Below are 19,935 nucleotides of genomic sequence, written 5' to 3'. Positions count from 1 at the left end.
AAATGCTCTTAGGGCCCGTCAGAGTTCTAGACAAATTGCAGATGGAATCATTCACTGTGTCCGGACGAAGCTCTGCATTTGTTCCGGACATGTTCTGGGGAAATTTTCACTAGCAACTGCTTGACTCGCCAATACTGATACCAGAGTCTTATGTAGCGCACGTATCTACCAACAATTAGGTACTCAAGGCGCTGAATTTGATAACTTCATTGCGGGAAGATTGCGGGGAAGTTGCTCAGAATCCTGCAACTTATACCCGATACAATGTCCGCAACTTGTCCAGAAGATGGATTGAGACTGGCAATTCAGAGTTACACCGAACCCAATCGTATTAAAGAGCAAAATAGGTTGACCGAAATAAACTTTTGTTTCAGAATGGCAAACTTTATGTATTCATTTTCCATTGACTAGACACTGGAGCCTAAACTCATCAGCACTTGTATTGCGCTGAATAGCGAGTTTCAAATTTTTACAATCAGTAATCTTGTCTTCATTGCAGTGCAAAGTCGCCAAAGTCCAGTGCGAGCGACGCCTGGCGCTCCGAGGCGGGCCTGAGTACCAGGCCTACAGCCGGTCCACTGCCGGGCACCACTCCAGACCGCTGCATGACCTGCGGCCGCAGCGGGTGCTGACTCTGGACGAGATCCTGTCGGACAAGGTGGCCCGGGCCTACCTGACCAACTTCCTGAAAAAGGACGGCAAGGACGACTTGCTGAAGTAAGATTTTTCACTTTGAAATTGCGAGCAAGTTTGATCAAGGACATGTATGTGCCAACAGCACTGTGAGAACATCTCAAAGGATGGTCAAACATTACAAAACATCTTCATCCTGGCTTCCTGTTGAGCATTGTGATGTGTGTGGGGTTATTGTAACTTGCAATGTCACCAACCTCCGAAGGCTAGTCTCAAAATAGTGGAGCAGACTAGTCCAGCTATGGTTGACTGGTTCAATGGGAGATAGCCAAACTATGGTTAGTTATAGTTCTTACTTGCTGGTGTTCTTGAGCAAGCCATTTTGCTTTGATTGCCCCTCTTCACTGAGGAGGAAATGGGCAACTTTGTAGGCATGCATTCACCTCACGGAATGAAGAGGGTTTTGAAACCCGTCTTCATCAATGGCTCTGGTTTCAGGAGATTTTAATCCCTTATTTCCCAGGTTTGCAGCATTGCTAATGTTGCTAGTATCATGACTTTGGGCGTGATCCCTGCCTACATGGCATATTATACACATATAGACTGGCAGTGAGGTCACTAGTGCACGTCTATGCGCTCCCGAGGGACTGTGGGTGACCATAAGAGGCGGTCGAGGGAAATATAACCATCTTCTGGTCACTCACAGGCCCGAGGGGGCATAGAGGTGCACTAGGGACCGAATTTTGCCAGTCCATATGTGTTTTATAACTCACCTCTATCCAAAATTTTAAAAAAGAAGAAACCTTTCAGTGTTTTATTATTGAACTGTTTTAATTCAACAAGTAACTCATAAGCAATTCAACTGTAAGCAGTTCAACAATTAAGGAACAAAGTTTCCCTAGATTAAATTTTTGAGTTTGAGTTTTGTCAGAGGGAGCTGTAACCAGTCAAATATGTTTGAGTATAGTGCCCGATCAGGCACTATACTCTGGAAATTACGTGTGCGATGTCTCGATGCACGTCTAGTTCACGCTGACCGAGTTTCATACACTAGCCTATATTAGTGAATCACACATGATCGCGTTTCAGCCAATCAGGATAAAGAAGAAGCAAGAGGGGTGTTAAAAACCGGTTTATGGCTTCCGACTAGCGCCCCTTGAACAAATACATTAACAAAAATGGGGAACCACCAACATAGGGCTAGATAGCTCAGTTGGTAGAGCACCAGAACAGCAATTTGGAGTGCGCAGGTTTAAACTCCGCTAAAATCAATTTGTTCGACTTAAAAAAAATCTTAATAACTTGTCACTTGCTTCTTTTGGCAGCTTTTGGTTGGCGGTGGAGCAATTGAGGGACAGTAAGAAGGTGAGAATGTATGCCACTGACTTTATAAATAAGTATTTTGGTAATTTTAACACACCATAGTGTTTTCATGTATACACCTTTATGACAATATTTGAAGTATCAGAATTTATCCTAATGTTTTTAGCTCCTTGAAAATCCACCAGAAGAATTCAGGGTATTTTGCAAGACTTTCCGCTACTGTACATAGGACCAAATGCCCTGTGACAGTTTCAAGTACATTATACAGAGAATGGGTCATTGAATTTCCTGGCTAAAATCCACAGGGAGTTATTGAGGACAGTTCGTAAATGACACGAAAGCGAACTGGGTGCAAAAACTTGTGATGTCGAGCCAAGTATTCGGGCTGCTTATTCGCAAAAGTTGAGCACATTTCCAGTCCAAACGAACATTGCAGCAAGGTTTGCCCGAGGTCAAATTCGCTTAATGGCATTCGTTTTTGCGGGAAGTATGAGCGGGCCCTCGGGGTACAAGCTAGCAAGTTAAAGAAATCAGGGGCTGATCCAGTTTTTGCTCAGGTGCTGGGTTAATATTCAAAGAATTTTTTTCTGGGGGGGGGGGAGTTGGCAGACATGTGCTATGTTTTTCTGCATAATTTTCCTATTTTTGTGGCCGGGGGGGTGGTTAAACTGCCAAAATCCCCCCTTAGATCCACCATTTTGTAAAGTTTCCTGTGACATTGGAGATTATCGTATCCTAGCCATGTATACCCCAGGTAAAATATAAATTAAGGAAAAACACATCGTACTGCATAGGCATTACAAATGGTCACGGCAAGGATTATTGGCATGCCTGTCCGGGGTGACAATGAGTGTACGATCTGCCTTTATCTTCTTTTAAATGCGCTATTATTATTATTTGTTTTTATCAGCCCAAGGACCAGCACATGTATGCTAATGAGATCTACCAGACCTACCTGGCTACAACCAGCGCGGTCAAGGTGGACAAAGCCCACATCAAAGGCATGACAGACTTCTTGGCAGCAAACAGGGTAAGTTCAAGTCGTGGTGTCTTGACCAATCAAAATCATAATTAATGTCTCCAGGATAGACTGGAGATTTGAGCTCATCACATACGTGTATATGAGGACAGGCAACTGATATCTTAATGGTTGCAATGCGTCTTGGATGTGCCGGCCGCCTCCCCTATTCTTAGATTGGCCTTCTCTTGCACACTCATGCACAATGTTTGTATTCCAGTTCCTCCCAATTCCTTTTCACAAGTCCTTTCATAAAGCCAGTAAGTTGATGAACAATGGCAAAGGAATGCTTTTGCAACAGTTCATTTGAGTAGCTACATGTAGTGACTTGACTTGAGACTGAAATACTTGCAGGGACTCAAATACAATGCTGCTCATGCATCAGGCAGCATCCGAATGGTATGGCTACAGCTATAGGCTTCATGCACCAAAAAACGAGGGCGCACATTTTACCACTTTTGAGAGTCCCTTGGATGGGACACCACGTGTGAGTGCTGTACTGGTTCGCGCGCGAAGTACGCATGACATATTTATCCTGAATGTGCACAAAGCTAAGCCATAGCGTCTTCGCGCTTCGCTATGGCTTAGCTCGAATTTAACTTGCGATGGTCTCCCAGACTAATCCCAGCCCCCAATTACTTTGAATCATTCGAAATACGCAGTGGATGAACCGGGAACCAATCTAGGTCTCCCCCAACTCTCCTTTTCTGGCCGTTGAAGGGGTACTTGTGCACGGAGCCCATATAGATTTAGTTGACCTACATTATAGGTTGTTACAACTGATAATGTAGTAACCAACGAATGTTGTATCACCAACCGATAATATCACACAAATTGACCGATACTGTATCACTAACCGATGATGTAACACAAAATTGACCGACAGTGTAGTAAAATGTACTACACTATCAGTACATTGCTGTTACATTATCGGTCCTAACCGATAATGTAACAAAAATTGACTGATAGTGTAGTAACATTTACTACATTATCGGTCATTTTTTGTTACGTTATCGGTTAATGATACAGTATCGGTCAATTTGTGTGATGTTATCGGTTGGTGATACGTTATCAGTTGGTTACTACATTATCAGTTGTAACATAGATCAATATGACAATCTACAAACTGGGTGTTAAATGGCTCATCATGCCTTCCGTTTTTGAGTGTGTGATCAGACTAGTGCCTGGTACAACAATTAAAAACCAGGGTCAACTAAATGCCACAGAAAACCACTCTTTCACTAACCTGATTTTTGTTGTTTTATTTGTGTTTTGAACAGGGCCCGGAGTCATTCTTCAGCGCCCAGCATCAGGTCTACCAGTTGCTAGACGAGACCTACTACCCGTCCTTCCTGGTCAGCGAGAGCTACGGCAAGCTGATGGCTGCGGTGGGGGAGCCCACCGAGAAGGCATCCACGGAGGCGCTCAGCCCGGAAGTCCTGGAAAAGAAGGGGTTCAATACAAAGGTAACCCGGAAGTCCTGGGAAAGAAGGGATTCAATACAAAGGTAACCCAGAAGTCGTGGGGAATAAGGGATTCCATACAAAGGTAACCCAGAAGTCGTGGGGAATAAGGGATTCCATACAAAGGTAACTCGGACGTTCTGGAAAAGAAGTGACCCAGAAGTCCTGGGAAAGAAGGGATTCAATACAAAGGTAACCCAGAAGTCGTGGGGAATAAGGGATTCCATACAAAGGTAACTCGGACGTTCTGGAAAAGAAGTGACCCAGAAGTTCTGGGAAAGAAGGGATTCAATACAAAGATTACCGGAAAGTCATGGGTAAGAAGAGACTTCATACAAAGGTAACCCGAAAGTCATGGAAAAGAAGGGATTCAATACAAAGGTAACCCGAAAGTCATGGAAAAGAAGGGATTCAATACAAAGGTAACCAGGAAGTCCTGGAAAAGAAGGGATTCAATACAAAGGTAGCCCGGAAGTCCTGGAAAAGAAGGGATTCAATACAAAGGTAACCCGGAAGTTCTGGGCAATAAGGGATTTGATACAAAGGTAACCCGGAAGTCATGGGAAAGAAGAGATTTCATACAAAGGTAACCTGGAAGTCCTGGAAAAGAAGGGATTTCATGCAAAGGTAACCTGGAAGTCCTGGAAAAGAAGGGATTTCATACAAAGGTAACCTGGAAGTCTATGGAAAGAAGGGATTCAATACAAAGGTAACCTGGAAGTCTATGGAAAGAAGGGATTCAATACAAAGGTAACCTGGAAGTCTTAAGGAATAAGGGATGCAACACAGAGGTAATCCGGAAGTCGTGGAAAGCTGCAGGAATTTTGGGACTGTCCTCATGTTCCTCAAACAGTCAAGTTTTACAGTCACCGACTGTCCAAAAACAGTTATGGAATTTTGGAACGGAGGTAAAAGTTCCTTGTTGTCTGCGAATTTCGGGACTGTCTGGTAAGTCGAGAAAATTTGTGGAACAATGCTAGTTTGAAGCGGATGCTAAATGGTGCATAATTTTTTACGTGTTTGATAGGTGAAGCCACCACAGGAGGAGCTGCAGACTTCCGAGACCAGCTTTGTTGAGCAGACGATGTCCGTCGTGACCAAACTCCAACAAGTGGAGGAACGACTCGGCAACAAGCTCCAGGCGCTGAGTAACCTCAAGAGCGCTCACAGTGCAGACTCAAAGGTAGGATACTCGGTCATTTAGGTAACCTGTTTGATGAGTTACTCTAATGAGTTTTGTTTTGTTCTCGCAAACTCTTAAAGGTAGAGTACATCATTTGTAATTTGTGCATTATGTTCGTTTGAAGAAACAAAAGTGCTCAAATTCTAAAGAAGGATGCTTAACAACTCATCTATGAAGTCTTAGCTCAGTGAATGCTGTATATTCTGAGAAAAAAAGTATTCTAGGATCTCGTTTTTAAATCAGAAGTTGCTGAGTCATGTTTTGAACTGCGCCTGAATTCAGCGTCCGGGACACATTCTCATTCAGTCGATTGCAGCTACGCAATGTCGCGCACTTAACCGATGAATTATAGTAATCGCTCGCGCGTGTGCGTCGTTTCCATGCTTGCATGCGCTTCACTGAATTAATAAAACGAACTACTAATGGAAATTTCCACGAATATATTTTTAGACGCATCATGGAAATGGCCTTCTTTCATTGTTTTCGTCAAAATGACAGCTTGCCAGAAAGAATAATTTCACAGGAGTTTAGTCCCATTACTATCTTTAAACCAAGTATTTTTTTCAACAGTAATTTCGTCAGTTACTTTTTGGGTATCTGCAAAAGATGGACTGTACCTTTAATAGCCTTTTTATTATCAAATTTGGTGTTTTGTTTTCCCCTCCACAGATGCAGCAGATGCTGGAGAAAGAAATCGAGCAACTCAAACTGGAGAAGTCGACCTTGGAAACCTACATCGAGCGGACAGACCTGTGGAGTGACCAAATTGGCAAGTGGCGGGCCGATATCTGCTCAGCTCAGGTCAGTTACGCCACGGGGACAATACTCAAGGGTGCAGACCTGTAAATAGGCCCGAAATTGCCTACACTGGGCCCTCAAATTCTCCGGTCTTAGAGCATTTTGAGGGCCGCGAACTTGGAGATTTGTAAAAAAGAAGAGTGGAAGACGTGCAGAGGACTGGGAACTCCTGTTTCTGTGAAATGTGGATGAAATTAGGCCCTTAAATGGATCTATTTTGCAATGGAGCGTAGGCGTCCATTTTCAAAATGGGGATGGGCTTCAGGACTGCTTTAAGGGGTGATCATCTTTGGATGGAATTTTCAGAACTGCTTTAGGGGTGATCGTGTTTGGATGGAATTTTCTCCCAATTGGTTAACTCCTCAAAAATTGAATGGAAAATGAAAGATGATGAAATAAGCTTTAATTTGATGTGTATCTCAAATACCTTGGAGAGTTGTGAGTATTTCTAATAATTTTGGGAAGTGCACGTAAGTACCACTGAGGGCTAGGGCAGTCTATTTACTGGTCTGCAACCTCAAGTCAAGCGTGAAAAGTTTCCATCTACAAAAGCAGTATTGTTTGTGTGTTGTGGTACATTATTTTTTATTGTACTCTATATGATAAAATTGTCTCCACTAGCGCAACACCAAATTTCTATCAAGCAAAAAAAAAACCATGTAAATGATAGTGTGTAGACTTTTATCTCTTGTCGTGAAGTGTTAGGCTGCATCCGAATCAGTTGTCTAGAGCTAGGTCTAGGTCTGCGCCCATTGAAAATACGCGGGGACGTGCTGACAATAGACGTAACCGTAGCTCTGGAAGCCCGTTTCGGACACGGCCTTAGTCTGCAATTTTCTTCACTTCAATTTTTCTCGTCTGCCTAGATCTTGGAGGAAGGTGACACGGTCATCCCCTATTACGTGATAGTGGTACATCCCATTGACCCGGCCATATCAATACCGGGATGGGTCGTCTCACGTCGTCTGGGGGACTTCCACGCTCTGCAGCAGAGATTGAAAGAGGTAATTGAAAAAAAACACGAAGAGTCTACTGAATAGATTTTTAACGTAGCCCCGTTGAGATTTTTGGAAACACTGTTCTTGTGGACCATGAAGTGAAAGGGCCCTACTTCCAGTTTGTCAATGTCATTGTTCAAGGGGCGGTAGTCAGTAGCCATAAACCAGCTTATAGTGGTGTTCCTTAACCAGTTCACGCCGGAGGCCGTGTATAAACGCAAAAGTTTTGCGGTTTTCGGAATGGATGACAGATTAAACACTCAGGGAGCGAGGCGGAAATATCTGTCAGTGACCCGCTCGCAGCGAGCGAGGCCGGAAATATGAGTGTACTGCCCGAGGGTGATGGCTTGAGGTCGAGTGAAAAGTAATCTCACGCCTTGTTCCATTTTTGACAATATAATCCCGGTGTGAACTGGTTAACGTGGCGCACTGCGACGTTCCCCCGACTTTCCTCATGCGGTGTTGCCAAACTTCTTTGTTGACAAACTATAAATTCATTCAGTTAAATACTGGTATTTTTTTGTTAATAATGCTTGCTGTTGAACCTTTGTGAACAATTTCAAGGTCATGAAATTGAGTCTGAAATTCCATGACCTTGAAATTGGCGGTGTCTGGAAATTGGGCACAAAATCGGCCGAGTGTTCCCTAATGTGGCGCACTTGAACAAATCTTGGAAAATCCCAAGTTAACATTTAAGAATTTCTTTAAAGTTGAAAAATTCTAATAAACTGTTCACCGTGCACTTCGAAATAAAATCGGAAAATCTCGCAAAAATAAATTTCCCTGCTAACGGGTAGGTAAACTCAAGATTGATAAATGGGAATGTCTGGAGCCTGATGAAATTTCACTTACTGTGAAATTTCAGGTAAAACATTTGCTCTAGCAAGGCGCTAGAGGCGAAAAATCACTGTGCGCCACGTTAGGGGCCGCACCATGTTAGGGGAAATCACCAATACATGTAGCTAGGGATCACGCCAAAAAGTCCCAATGCTGACAACATTAGCAATGCTGCAAACCTGGTGCTGGTTTGCATGGATGTAGCGGAATGCAGCGACCAGAATAAGAAGCTGCTACTGCGGTGGTGCCACGCTCACACGTATCTCGAATACGTTCGTAAATGCGTATTTTGGTAACTCTATTGGTCGAAGGAGTGCGAAGTTTGTGCGGACTACCTGAGCGCGACTCGCACTAGCCTGGTGCCACCTCAGAAAATGGCTGTCGCCAGATTAGTCTATTGCGCAAAGTAGGCACAAGTTATCTTCTTCTAACTGTCAAAGCCATAGCATCTTCGCACGAGCATCTGGCCTGGTGTCAACGGTAGTGCTCAAATGTCTCTCCCAGTGGTCGCCACCAACTCTCCCCTTTCTTACCCTTGAGGGGGTACTTGTGTACGGAACCCATAATTTTAAGACCATGGGATGCAAGGCTATTGTGATTTTTTTTGGAAATTTTGAGAGCTCTTGTAACCTGTCTATTTCTATTTGATTGGCGTTACAGTGCAGTAAGTGGGTCGGCAAGATGGAACTACCCCAGTACAGCAGGAGACCCTTCAAGTCAGTCCAACAGCAGGACTTCTTAAACAGCTCCAAAGGAACGCTGCAGAAATATCTCACGGTAAGTTACAGAATGCATTGGTACTTCTTCCTCTATGGCCCAGGTTGGAATCCAACACAGGCCAATATGTGGATTGGATTTTTCAGTCCCTGCCTGAACGGTGTGGATTTTTCTTTAGTCTACAATTCCAGAGGTGTCGGCTTGCCTCTGTAATTTCTGCAATTTCTTTGTCTTTTCTCCAAATTTTCTCAGGACTGAAGTATCTCAGCACTTCAGAGGAGTCTTTGATAGCATTACAATAAAAAAAATATTTATGTAATATACAATTATTACAACTCATACATATTACTGAGCCAAACATGCTCTTTTTAACCAGTTATCGCCAAAGACCGTGATAACACGCAATGGCTGTTTTTGTACACAGGCACGGCTGACGGATTTAGACATCAAGATTGCCTCAATTCGCCTTTGGGTGATGTCTGAATAAGCTGATCCCTCGTGCTTTTTGTACACACACACAAAGTCTGTGTTGTCTGTGGAGGTGGACCGTGTGCTGCCCATTGTGTGGGCCATTGTGCACGGCCTACTGTTGTACAATTTATGCTCCAGTGCACACCCCGGAGTATTGAAACATATTTCGGCAAGAAATATCGTACAGATACTGTTGAATGACTCTTGTGAATCAGTATTTGTACAGTTTGCTGGATATCAGAAGTTGGCTGGGAAATTTGTCTTTTGAAAATTTCGAAATTTTTGGCAAAAATAAACCCGGCACAAAGTGGTTAATAAGCCAAAGCGGCATTCCAACTGCACATGTGCTTAACAAGATTCAATTCTTTTTATTGAGGAAAAAAAGTGATGGATAAATGCACACGTGTTTGTTAGGTAAACCCACACATTCTTTTTTGTTTCTGTATTAGTCGGTACTCCAAGATGAAACACTGAGACACAGTGAGGTTTTGTACACCTTCCTGGTACCCACTCCCGAGTGTCTGAAAGCAACTGTGTAAGTACATGTATGATGCGTAGCCGATTTGTATGGTGCTCCATGAGTACCATACCACAAATGTAATTAACAAGTTCTTTGTTCAATTTTATAATTATTACATATGCACCTAATCAGTTTGGCTTTAGGGTATATTTTGTCAGGTTTGTGAGTGACAGTGCTAGATCTGTGCACTTTTGAAAATAATTGAGTATGCGATAGTTTTAACTTAGACTTGATCGAATATTCGAAATGCACTGATCAAGTTTAACATGCGGCAACCTAAATTGTCCTCTGACCTGGATTTGTATGTTCATGCAGTTGTTAAAAATTGACAAAGATCTTATTAAAGTAATATAAAGAACGGGTATCGGAAAGGTTGATATTTGATCGATTTTAACAAATTTTTTTTTGTTATTTTTCATGGACACTCAAATCATTTTGACAAAATTGCGGCATTTGACAAGTTACAAAGAAACAACACAACTAAGATTTAAACTGAAAAGAACAGTGTGGATGTTTTTCATCATCTCCTCACGACCTCGAAAAAAATGTTATTTGGATATTTGTTTGATGATTGAATATCTGGATATCCTGTTAATTTGGCACAGCCCTAGACAATGCCATGGGAGATTGTGCTGGAAATCCTTGGTTTTGTCACCAGAAATTGATGTTAATATGGTAATTTTTAACTTTTTTTTTGCATTTTTCTCTCCGTAGCAAAGAAGAAAAGAAAGAAAAGAAGAGCATGTTCTCCCTAGCCAGCATCTTCAAGTCCACGGCTGTGGAGCAGGAGGAGGACAGAGGAGGGGACGAGGCGGAGGGAGAAGACGAGAGGTGAGTAGAAAGACAAACCACGGCAACAGTATCCGTGGCGATACATGTGTTTCTAAAACTATATGCTTTCTGAAAGTATGGATTCTGTGTCCAAACTGTAGAGTGCGATTTGTAAGCACTTTCAATAGCCGCAGTGGGAGGGACGTAATGTGTGCGTGTACTGGTTTGACGACCTAAGGCGTGAAGTACGCATGACTGATATTATTCTAAATGTGCGCAAGCCTGTTATGTCTTCACGTGAGTGCAGGCTCTGTCGGCAATGCGTTCAGGTCCCTCCCAGTGGTCTCCCCCAACTCTCCCCTTTGTAACCGTTGCACGTAGTCCATAGTAAGCTAAGCATCCATATCCGGTTTGTTAGTAAAACGTCATACACGCACACACACCATTGAGAACTAGCGCCCATTGGATAAATGCTCGATGTGCGTTAACTTCCGGTTCCATTTGTGCTATGCTGCACCGTGTGAAGTACGCATGGTTGAATTGTGATGACGTCACACTAACCAACCGGATGGAACCTACAACTTTTTTTAAAGATGATTTTTAAGAGGGTACCCCCAAATTCCCTTGCGTGGTAAATACACAAAATCAATTTCCAAAGTATGGTTCCGTGCACGTTTGTAGGGAGTGTGGCCTAGTGGTTAGAGTTTGTAACTCTTGATCGGAGGGTCAGGGGTTCGAATCCAGCTGCTGGCCATATGTTGTGTCCTTGAGCAAGCCACTTCACCCCCACTTGCCTCTCTCCAGCCAGGTGTATGAATGGGTACAGGCATTAGCTGGGGAGTAACCTGCGATGAACTGGCATCCCATCCAGGGGGAGTAGAAATATTCTCAGTCGTTTCATGCCACTGAAACCGAAGACGCCGGCCAGATGGGCCATATTGGCTTGTGACAGACTTTACTTTTACATTTGTATTGTACTTTTTAATGATATCTCCCAATTCATTTTGTGGTAAGTGCGTTTTTCCCTCCCTCTAAGCTGCTCCCTTAGAATTAGGAAATTTATTTTTTTTACTGTTTGTAATATTTTTTCTAAATAGTACCCAGGACAGGTGGGACTCCACGGCCGAGCCGATCTACGCGTTAATCAGCGAGGTGTTTGAGCTGCGAGGGATGTTCAAATGGCTACGCAAGAAGCTCATATTCTTTGTGCAGTCCACGTTTGGGGGCACCATCAACAAGTGAGTTTTCCTTCTTAAAATCTTTGCATCACATTGTGAGACAACAGACCATTGTGGATGCTTTGACAATCATGTTGTTTACTCATTAAAACAAGCTCGATCGGATCTCGGAAGTTGCCGTCCACCGAATGCTTGTTCATGCATGAGTCACGTGATTGTGCCATATAATATTTGGAAGGAGTAGTGTTTTGAGTAACAAAATCAGCATTTTGACCCCAGTGACCCCATGATGACCTTTGACCCCAGTTTGGTCATGTGACATGTTGGGCTTGAACTACTGACACTTTTGACAAAGCTTGGTTGAAATCGGTCAAAATGTGTAGGAGCAATAGACAATGTCAACGTTTGTTACTTACTAACTAGCTAAGTAACTGACTAACTACAGTAACTAACTAACAGAGAGATATGATGTTTTGTTGAGCTGCTACCAGCAGGTAAAAGGGAAGGTAACTTGGCCTTTACTTTTAAGTCAGTGATGAAATTTCAGTGAGTTGACAAAGTTTTTGCTGATCCAAGAGGGCCAGCCTAGTTTCCTCTTTGCCTAATCTCATTGACTGACTCACTGACTCCCCGACAGACAGTGACAGTCACTTGTGAGCTGGGCAGTGCTATTGTATGGGATTACCCTGTTAGGCCAATGAATGGGCTACATTTGGCTCACCTAAATCTGGATCATAAGTAAAAAAAACACTGACAGAGTTTGCTGGTCCCAGAAAGGGCCAGCGTACAGTCCTCTTTGTACCTGACTGGCTGACTGCCACTGGCTGGTTAAGAGAACCGGGCAGTGCTATTGTATAGGAGTACCCTGTAATATGGGCTAAATCTGTCAAATTGTTGTAGACCAGATGCATGAAAAGACTTCCAGTGAATAAACATTCTGAATCAACTGAATACAATTTGTGAAGTTCTTGGACTAGCTTTACCAGGCTGTCCATTGCCCAAGTTATTGTGATCTATTTAACCAGTTCACGCCGGGATTATTTTGACAAGAACGGAACGAGGCGCGGGATTGCTTTCCACTCGACCTCAAGCCAGGCGGGTTGAAGCCATCACCCTCGGGCAGCACACTCATATTTCCGGCCTCTCTCGCTGTGAGCGGTTCGCTGACAGATATTTCCAGCCTACCTCCTTGCGTGTTTATCTGTCATCCGTTCTGAATACCGCAAAACTTTTGCGGGTAAAACGTCATTCGGTGCGAACTGGTTTATCCCTTATTTTGTGACACTATTTATACTTGTAATTCTCAACTTGCAGGCAGCTGAGAGAGACGGTTGAGTGGATCGTGTCGGAGCCCATGATCATCTATTACATACGTACCCTGCAAGAGTCCGTCTGGCCCAAGGGCAAACTGGCGCCCGCCTGGCCGGTGCCCAGCAAGGAGGAACGGGACAAGATGAAGAAGAAGGCCAGGGAGAAGTTCCTGCAGTACGTCCCAGGTATGCAAACAGATTGCCTTTATTTTCTCCATCTCATGTCCATCTCATGTCCATCGCAAGTCCATCGCAAGTCCATCGCATGTCCATCTCATGTCCATCTCATGCCCATCACATGTCCATCACAATTCAGAGTCACTATGACAAAGGAATGCAATATGAAATATGCCTTGGTTGACAAAACTGTTCTGTTTTTTGCTTTTAATTTTTGGCTGTTTTTTTGTTAATAGATTTTCTGCAGTCCCTCCTTGGCAAAACCAACAGTCGGCTGGGTGCGATCAAGGTGTTTGAAGCCTTCCAAGACACAAGAACGAACAAGCATCTCTTATACGTAAGTTAAAAACAATTTGTTTTGCTGTTTCATCTGGAATTTAAAACAAAAAGATTTGCTGTAAGAAAAATTACGATGATAGCGCTGCTATTTAGTCCAGTAAAGTCCACATATTCTTGTTTAGATTGGGTACAAATATATTTTATAATTGCCAAAAGATCACTTAAGATTTAACCAGATCCCACAAGTTGAGTCTTAAGGGCATTTGTTTTTCACGTATAAGTTTTTCATGTGCAGTAGAAACAAAATACTCAGCTCTTTATTTTGTTATATTTACAACGTCTTAATTAATATAGACATAATGTGGGTGGAAACTTTTGAAAGTTCCTGTTGATTTCCAGTCTGCAAGAATTATTTAAAAGCTCACAAAATTGCTCAAGTGACTTCAAACTCGTGTTGTTGGGTTGGGACACAATTTTTCTTTTTAATTTTGGTGCTTGTTGTTTTTTCTTGTTACTGGCATTAAATGTTTGTCTTATGCCTCTCTTTGAGTTATTTCTCCTTTTTAAAAAAAAATTTACATTTGGAATAAAAGTGAGAATGAAAGACTATTGGCACTTCTGATAGCAACAATGTAAATATTGTCAATAAGATATGCTAAGTTTGATATTACACCTTCTGAGAGGGTGACATTTAGGCTGGGTATTTGAAATTTTCTGATCCTTTTCCAAAACAAAACCCCAAAACCTGATATGCTGAGTCAAATCTTGTGCTGTAGGTACAATGTACATGTACATCTAAGTTTGATAGTGCGGACATTTACTGCTCTGCAAATTGATTGTACAGGTTGTTCATTCTTTCCAAGAAGTTTTTGTGCCTTATTTAATGTTACAAATTGTACAAACAACTTGACTGGAGCAGGGTTTGAATCTGCGACCTCTTGATTACCATTCCAGTGCCGTACCAACTGAGCTATCCAGCCCTATGTTGGCAGTCCCCATTCCGTCAATGTCTTTGTTCAAGGGTCCGCGTAGTTAATGTAACTCTCTGCCCTATCTTGGCAGAATCTGATCGAGTTGGTGCTGATCGAGGTCTGCCCGGAGCTGAAGGACCCAAAGCTGCTGGAGCACCTGGAAGAAGAGGAGAGAAAACTGCAGGAGCAGAGGATGAAGGAGGCGGAGGCGGTTGCCAAGCAACGGGGGGAGGAAGATGAGGAGGAAGATCAAGATGAGGAGACGGAGGAAGAAGGGAGGAGATATGGGAACGTCGGGGAGGAGAAAGGGAATGACATCAAGGAAATCATGGAAGATGAGGTTGAAGAGGATGGAGACGGTGCTGCCGTCGACGATGAAGCTGACGACGATGGGGATGATAACGATGATGATGATGACGTTAATGACAGTGACAACAACGAAGATGAAGATGACGTAGACGAGGTCGGAGTGGATTCTCTTGAAGATGCCGACACGATCAGAGGACGGACTGATGCAGCAGTCGGCAAGGAAACAGGAACTGTGGAGGACTTGGGAGAAAGAGTGGCCGACATGAATGGAGAGGATTAGCAAGAGTTGCTACTGGAAGGTCTTATAATGTTTGCCTACACAAATAAGTCAACCATGGACTCTGTGAAGAAGTAGTAGATTATGCTACTGTTAAGTCACTTTGTACATATGCATAGCATTGGGGTGCCACTAATGTAGACCTTTGTAAACTCCTTACTTGTGTTCTCCTTTGTTCGCAACTGAAAATTATGCATTATGCAAATTATGCATATAAAACATGCATCATGCAGCTTATGCATTATTCAGATCCTGCATTATTCAGATCCTGCATTATGCAGATCATACATTATGCAGATCAGATCATACATTATGCAGATCAGATCATACATAATGCAGATCATGCATTATGCGTATCATGCATTATGCAGATCATGCATTATGCAGATCATGCATTATGCAGATCATGCATTATGCAGATCACGCATCATTCAGATCATGCATATCATGCATTATGCAGATCATGCATTATGCAGATCATGCATTATGCAGATCATGCATTATGCAGATCATGCATTATGTAAATTATAGATCAGCTCATAGAATACTCTACTGAAATTTAATCAAATATGGTGGCGGGAGATTTTTAATGGACTTTACTAAAAGCATGATATAGAAACTTAAACTTGTTCTACCCATGTTCTTCAGCAATTTTTTTTTTTTTTTTTTTCTCCTAATGCATTTAAACAAATATTTCATTAAACGGCGAAAGGCAATTGTTTTTGTTGTTGATATTTTCAAGCCTATGAAAACATGCTTTTATTTGGGGTTGCTTGTGCGCCCATAGCGAACAAAATCATGTGCCTGAGTTATTGGTGGCAAATAATTTGAAATTTGTAACGTAAAATATTTGAGGAAACTTAAGAAGCAACAGAAACTCACAGACAGTGGCGTAAATCTGTGCCGGGGAGTGGGGGGATGGGGAATCATGACCAAAAACTAAAAATTGCTCTGCCGTGGAAATTTGAAAGGGGACGCTGTTTAAAAGAAGGGCATGGGTGGGGGGGGGGGGATATAAACCCCCTCCCCTCTCCTCCCCCTACCCCGGATTTACACCCCTGTTATAAACATGTAGGAACCTAGCAATTTGGGTTGTTTGTATTTCAATGCATTTTATGCCATATGTTGCATATTTGCTTTTCTCAAATTGAGGAGTTGAGACCAAACTTTAATTATAAACTTACTTGTTTTAACAATGTGTTGGCATTGTAAACATTTTCAAAACGGATCCCACTAAAGTGTGTGGGGGAGATATATTGTTGCAGGGCCTACATCATACTCAGTCCTTTGCTTTGTGAAATCTGCACATTTTTCACCTTCACTTATTGTTTACTTTCCATTGATATTGTCGTGGACCGATATAATTGGGCAGAAGTCTGATGTCTTCCCTTTTATACTTCTAGAATGTTACTATTAACATTCTCTCTATTGTAATCATCTTTTATGTTAAAACTTACTTCAATTTCAGTTTTATATTTTTGTAGGTTTTGTACATTTATACATGGACTTACCCAGATTGGGTCTCAGTATATTTTGTGGTACTTGGTGGAACATAATTTTGTATATAATCTTGGTTGCAAGCGATTACAATAGGCATAAATAAAACCCAAGATTCTTTCTTCCAGTACACGTACATGTACTGTTGTAAAAATTCCAGCAATTTCACCTTTTCTTCTGGGATTTGCAGGTATTGGAATTACAGATTATGAGGTTTTGATGTGTTTAAACAAGTGCCAAAAGTAGTGATTTTACAATAACTATGCAATTTCTTGTTTACAAAAGTCAGAATAACAACTGTACAACTTCCAACTTTGATAAAACATTTTTTTTTCTTTGGCATAGTGGTTTTTGGCAGTCAGTAAAATTATACAGAGCATGCCCCCAAAAAGTGTGACATTCAGAAAACAAATAATTAAAACTTTAATTTTTTTTCTTCAATGAATTACGTATTATCGGTACATTCAAGCCTATTTCTCAATCCACTCCTTTTTACCCCATTCCATTTGGGTCCCTAGATCCAGAAATACAATCAATTAAGTGAAAGGGTGTCACCTGTGATGTCACCAACTTCAATACCTATTCAATGCTTAACCCAGATTCAGCATGTATATTTACACCCTTTCACTTAATTGATTATATTTCTGGATCTAGGGACCCAAATGGAATGGGGTAAAAAGGAGTGGATCGAGAAATAGTCAGGCTTTAATTTTTAGTCAGGTTGTAATTTCATTGAAGAATAAATTGTTTTAATTATTTATTTAAATGTTGCACTTTGGCACACTCTGTACATAAAATTGGGAACAAAAGGGATGTTTGTTATATTGACAAGGTTTTGATATGGTGTTTGTTGTAGTTGGGTTCTACTGTGATACTATCCTGGAGGTGTGCGCTTTTGTTTTACAGGGGTATGTACATGAGTGCTGTGGCCTAGTGGTCTGGAGCATTGAATTTGTGGTCTGTGTGTAATTCTGCAGGTTGTGGGTTCGAGTCCAGCCTGCAGCTATGGTGCATGTGCTCTTAAGCAAGGCGCCTTGTCACTCATTGCTTCTCTCCACCCAGGAGTAAATGCGTACCTGTGAGGGCAGGTTTTTTTTACTGTGAGAGGTTGATTATGGCTGAATTGATATCGAGATCCTAGAATATTGTTTTCTCGGAATATACATGAAAAAATGAAAAAATGCACTGATGACATACTCTACCTTTAAAATGAAAAAAATAAATAATTCTTGGATTTGTCCGTGTCAAATATGTACAACATCTTGCATGTTAAAATTATTTTAACAAAAATGTGCTTCCTCTGCAGTTTATGAAAGTGTTTCACGTGTGCATGTACTTTTACTGATAAGTGGTTTTACGTTGCAGTGTTTTTTCTACAACCATTATTTTAAACAGTCATAATTTGTGGGTTTCAAAGCTTAAGTACTTCTCATTAATTCACACCATAAAACAACAGTTGTTGTGTGTCGACAATCACTTTTTATTTGACATGATAAAATACCATCACCCTGTTTTTGGAAGTGCAAGCGTCTTATGACCGATCCATTTCTCAAATCATGATTTTAAGTAGCTTTTATTTTTAATACTGAAATAAGTTAGACAGTGCATTTCTTTCAGCTAACTGTGTAATAATAATAAAAGTTGGGAATATTTTGAATATTCTTTATGGAAAGAAAAAATGTGAAATAGTTGCTTTGAGTTTTTTTGTTGTACTATTACTGCATTAGGTAGACAGTGAAGACTTAAAATATGCCGAAATCTGTTGGTCCTTAATCTAATGCCCTTTGAAACTCTTCAATGTTTGGTTGCCACTTGAGCAGGACTCCATTTTTTTTTTATTTCCCACTTAGCCTCGGGCACACCTGGCTCATTTCCCATGGTAAGTAGTATGTAAGCAAACCAACAATGACCAAGAGTTTTAATTGAAGGAATCTTTGGTTTTTTTGGTGCAAAATAACAGAAAATGGCAATATGTAAATTACACAAACTAGGTGGAACATCCACACTGTTTACTTGTGTATAACATGTACAATTACCAGTATTACATTGGGTAATGTGATCTTTCAACCAAAACAATGGATGTTTCAAACTGTATTGCACAATAACAATTCACTTGTTTCAGTATCATGTATTTTAATCATGTTGGTCGCATTTTGCTACACGAATCGTTCGTGGCAAGCTTACAGAAAAATTCACACGTGAACACGGCACCCCTACATTTAAATGGGCCTTATTCACGAGTTGGCAATTTTTGTCGAGTTCCCTGAATGTATTTAATTAAGGGAATAAATGTGTGCTCCGGAGGTTTTTATCACTCGTTTAATACCGCTTAGAGTCTGGGTGCTGATAATTACCCGAGCCGGAGGCGAGGGTAATTATCAGCACCCAGACTCTAAGCGGTATTAAACGAGTGATAAATACCGACCGAGCACATATTTATTCCCATTCATAAATACCTTATCCGTAAAAAAATTTCAAATAATTCGTTCAAAAAATCCCGATTTTGTTCAACAAGTTCACTTCATGCTTTTGAAACATCCCTCTAGCAAAATAATGGAGTGTTCAGCTGGCGAGTAAGATGTAAACAACCCTTTTATGGAGATTGACGCGCGCGTAACATGTTCTGCGCGATGTCACGCAGAACGCACCTGAGGCGTTGCGTTTTGAATTTAGAACTATAAAATTCTGACTCGCTTGTAGTGTTGCGCATGCCTACGTGAGGATTGTGAACGTTCAACCAATGAAACGGTAAGAGGCACTGGATTTTTAGGAGTCCACATTTTATTGTGACACTGGAAAAGTGTTTAAGACCAGCTAGCCATGTCTTTATCATCCGTTTAATACCGGCCACGTGACGGGCTCTCGACCAATAGGAATAGCTAAACTGTCTGAGGTATTTATGAATAATTGTTTACTGTTGAATGGGATGGCGTCAGACTATTTATGCAGGCATTATGCAGCCTTATTTTACTGTCATTTGGTTTTAAAAATATGGCTTTAAACATTGGGAAATGTTTAATTACAAATTTAAAACTATTTATTGAGGCAGACTGGAATTGATTATAAATTAAGTTGCTTTCATTTCTCTTCGCAAGTTCAAAAAATGAAGATTTTGCCTAACTTTCAATTCAATATGGCCGACTCGTGAATAAGGCCCATTAAGGATTTGAATATGAAAAATGTTATAGGACTATCATATTGTTGC

At 41.4% G+C, this 19,935-nt stretch overlaps 1 protein-coding gene across 2 annotated transcripts in view; it reads left to right on the top strand.

Moving 5' to 3' along the window:
• Positions 1-15,898, top strand: part of LOC119733794 (sorting nexin-25-like) — a 39,319-nt gene extending 23,421 nt beyond the window's left edge. For both annotated transcript variants that reach the window (XM_038207160.1, XM_038207161.1), the window contains exons 10-23: positions 500-717; positions 1,959-1,998; positions 2,867-2,986; positions 4,255-4,440; positions 5,465-5,620; positions 6,290-6,421; positions 7,285-7,422; positions 8,914-9,030; positions 9,891-9,976; positions 10,676-10,792; positions 11,830-11,970; positions 13,225-13,406; positions 13,634-13,734; positions 14,739-15,898. In XM_038207160.1, coding sequence (XP_038063088.1) covers positions 500-717; positions 1,959-1,998; positions 2,867-2,986; positions 4,255-4,440; positions 5,465-5,620; positions 6,290-6,421; positions 7,285-7,422; positions 8,914-9,030; positions 9,891-9,976; positions 10,676-10,792; positions 11,830-11,970; positions 13,225-13,406; positions 13,634-13,734; positions 14,739-15,236 — 2,232 coding nt within the window. In that variant the 3' untranslated portion in view covers positions 15,237-15,898. The remainder of the gene's footprint in view (positions 1-499; positions 718-1,958; positions 1,999-2,866; positions 2,987-4,254; positions 4,441-5,464; positions 5,621-6,289; positions 6,422-7,284; positions 7,423-8,913; positions 9,031-9,890; positions 9,977-10,675; positions 10,793-11,829; positions 11,971-13,224; positions 13,407-13,633; positions 13,735-14,738) is intronic.
• The last annotated feature ends 4,037 nt before the right edge of the window (positions 15,899-19,935 follow it).

This window comes from Patiria miniata, unplaced genomic scaffold (assembly GCF_015706575.1).
Source record: "Patiria miniata isolate m_02_andy unplaced genomic scaffold, ASM1570657v1 HiC_scaffold_26, whole genome shotgun sequence".
Taxonomy (NCBI): domain Eukaryota; kingdom Metazoa; phylum Echinodermata; class Asteroidea; order Valvatida; family Asterinidae; genus Patiria; species Patiria miniata.
Note: the sequence above shows the minus strand (reverse complement) of the source record. Positions and strands in the feature narration are given on the sequence as shown.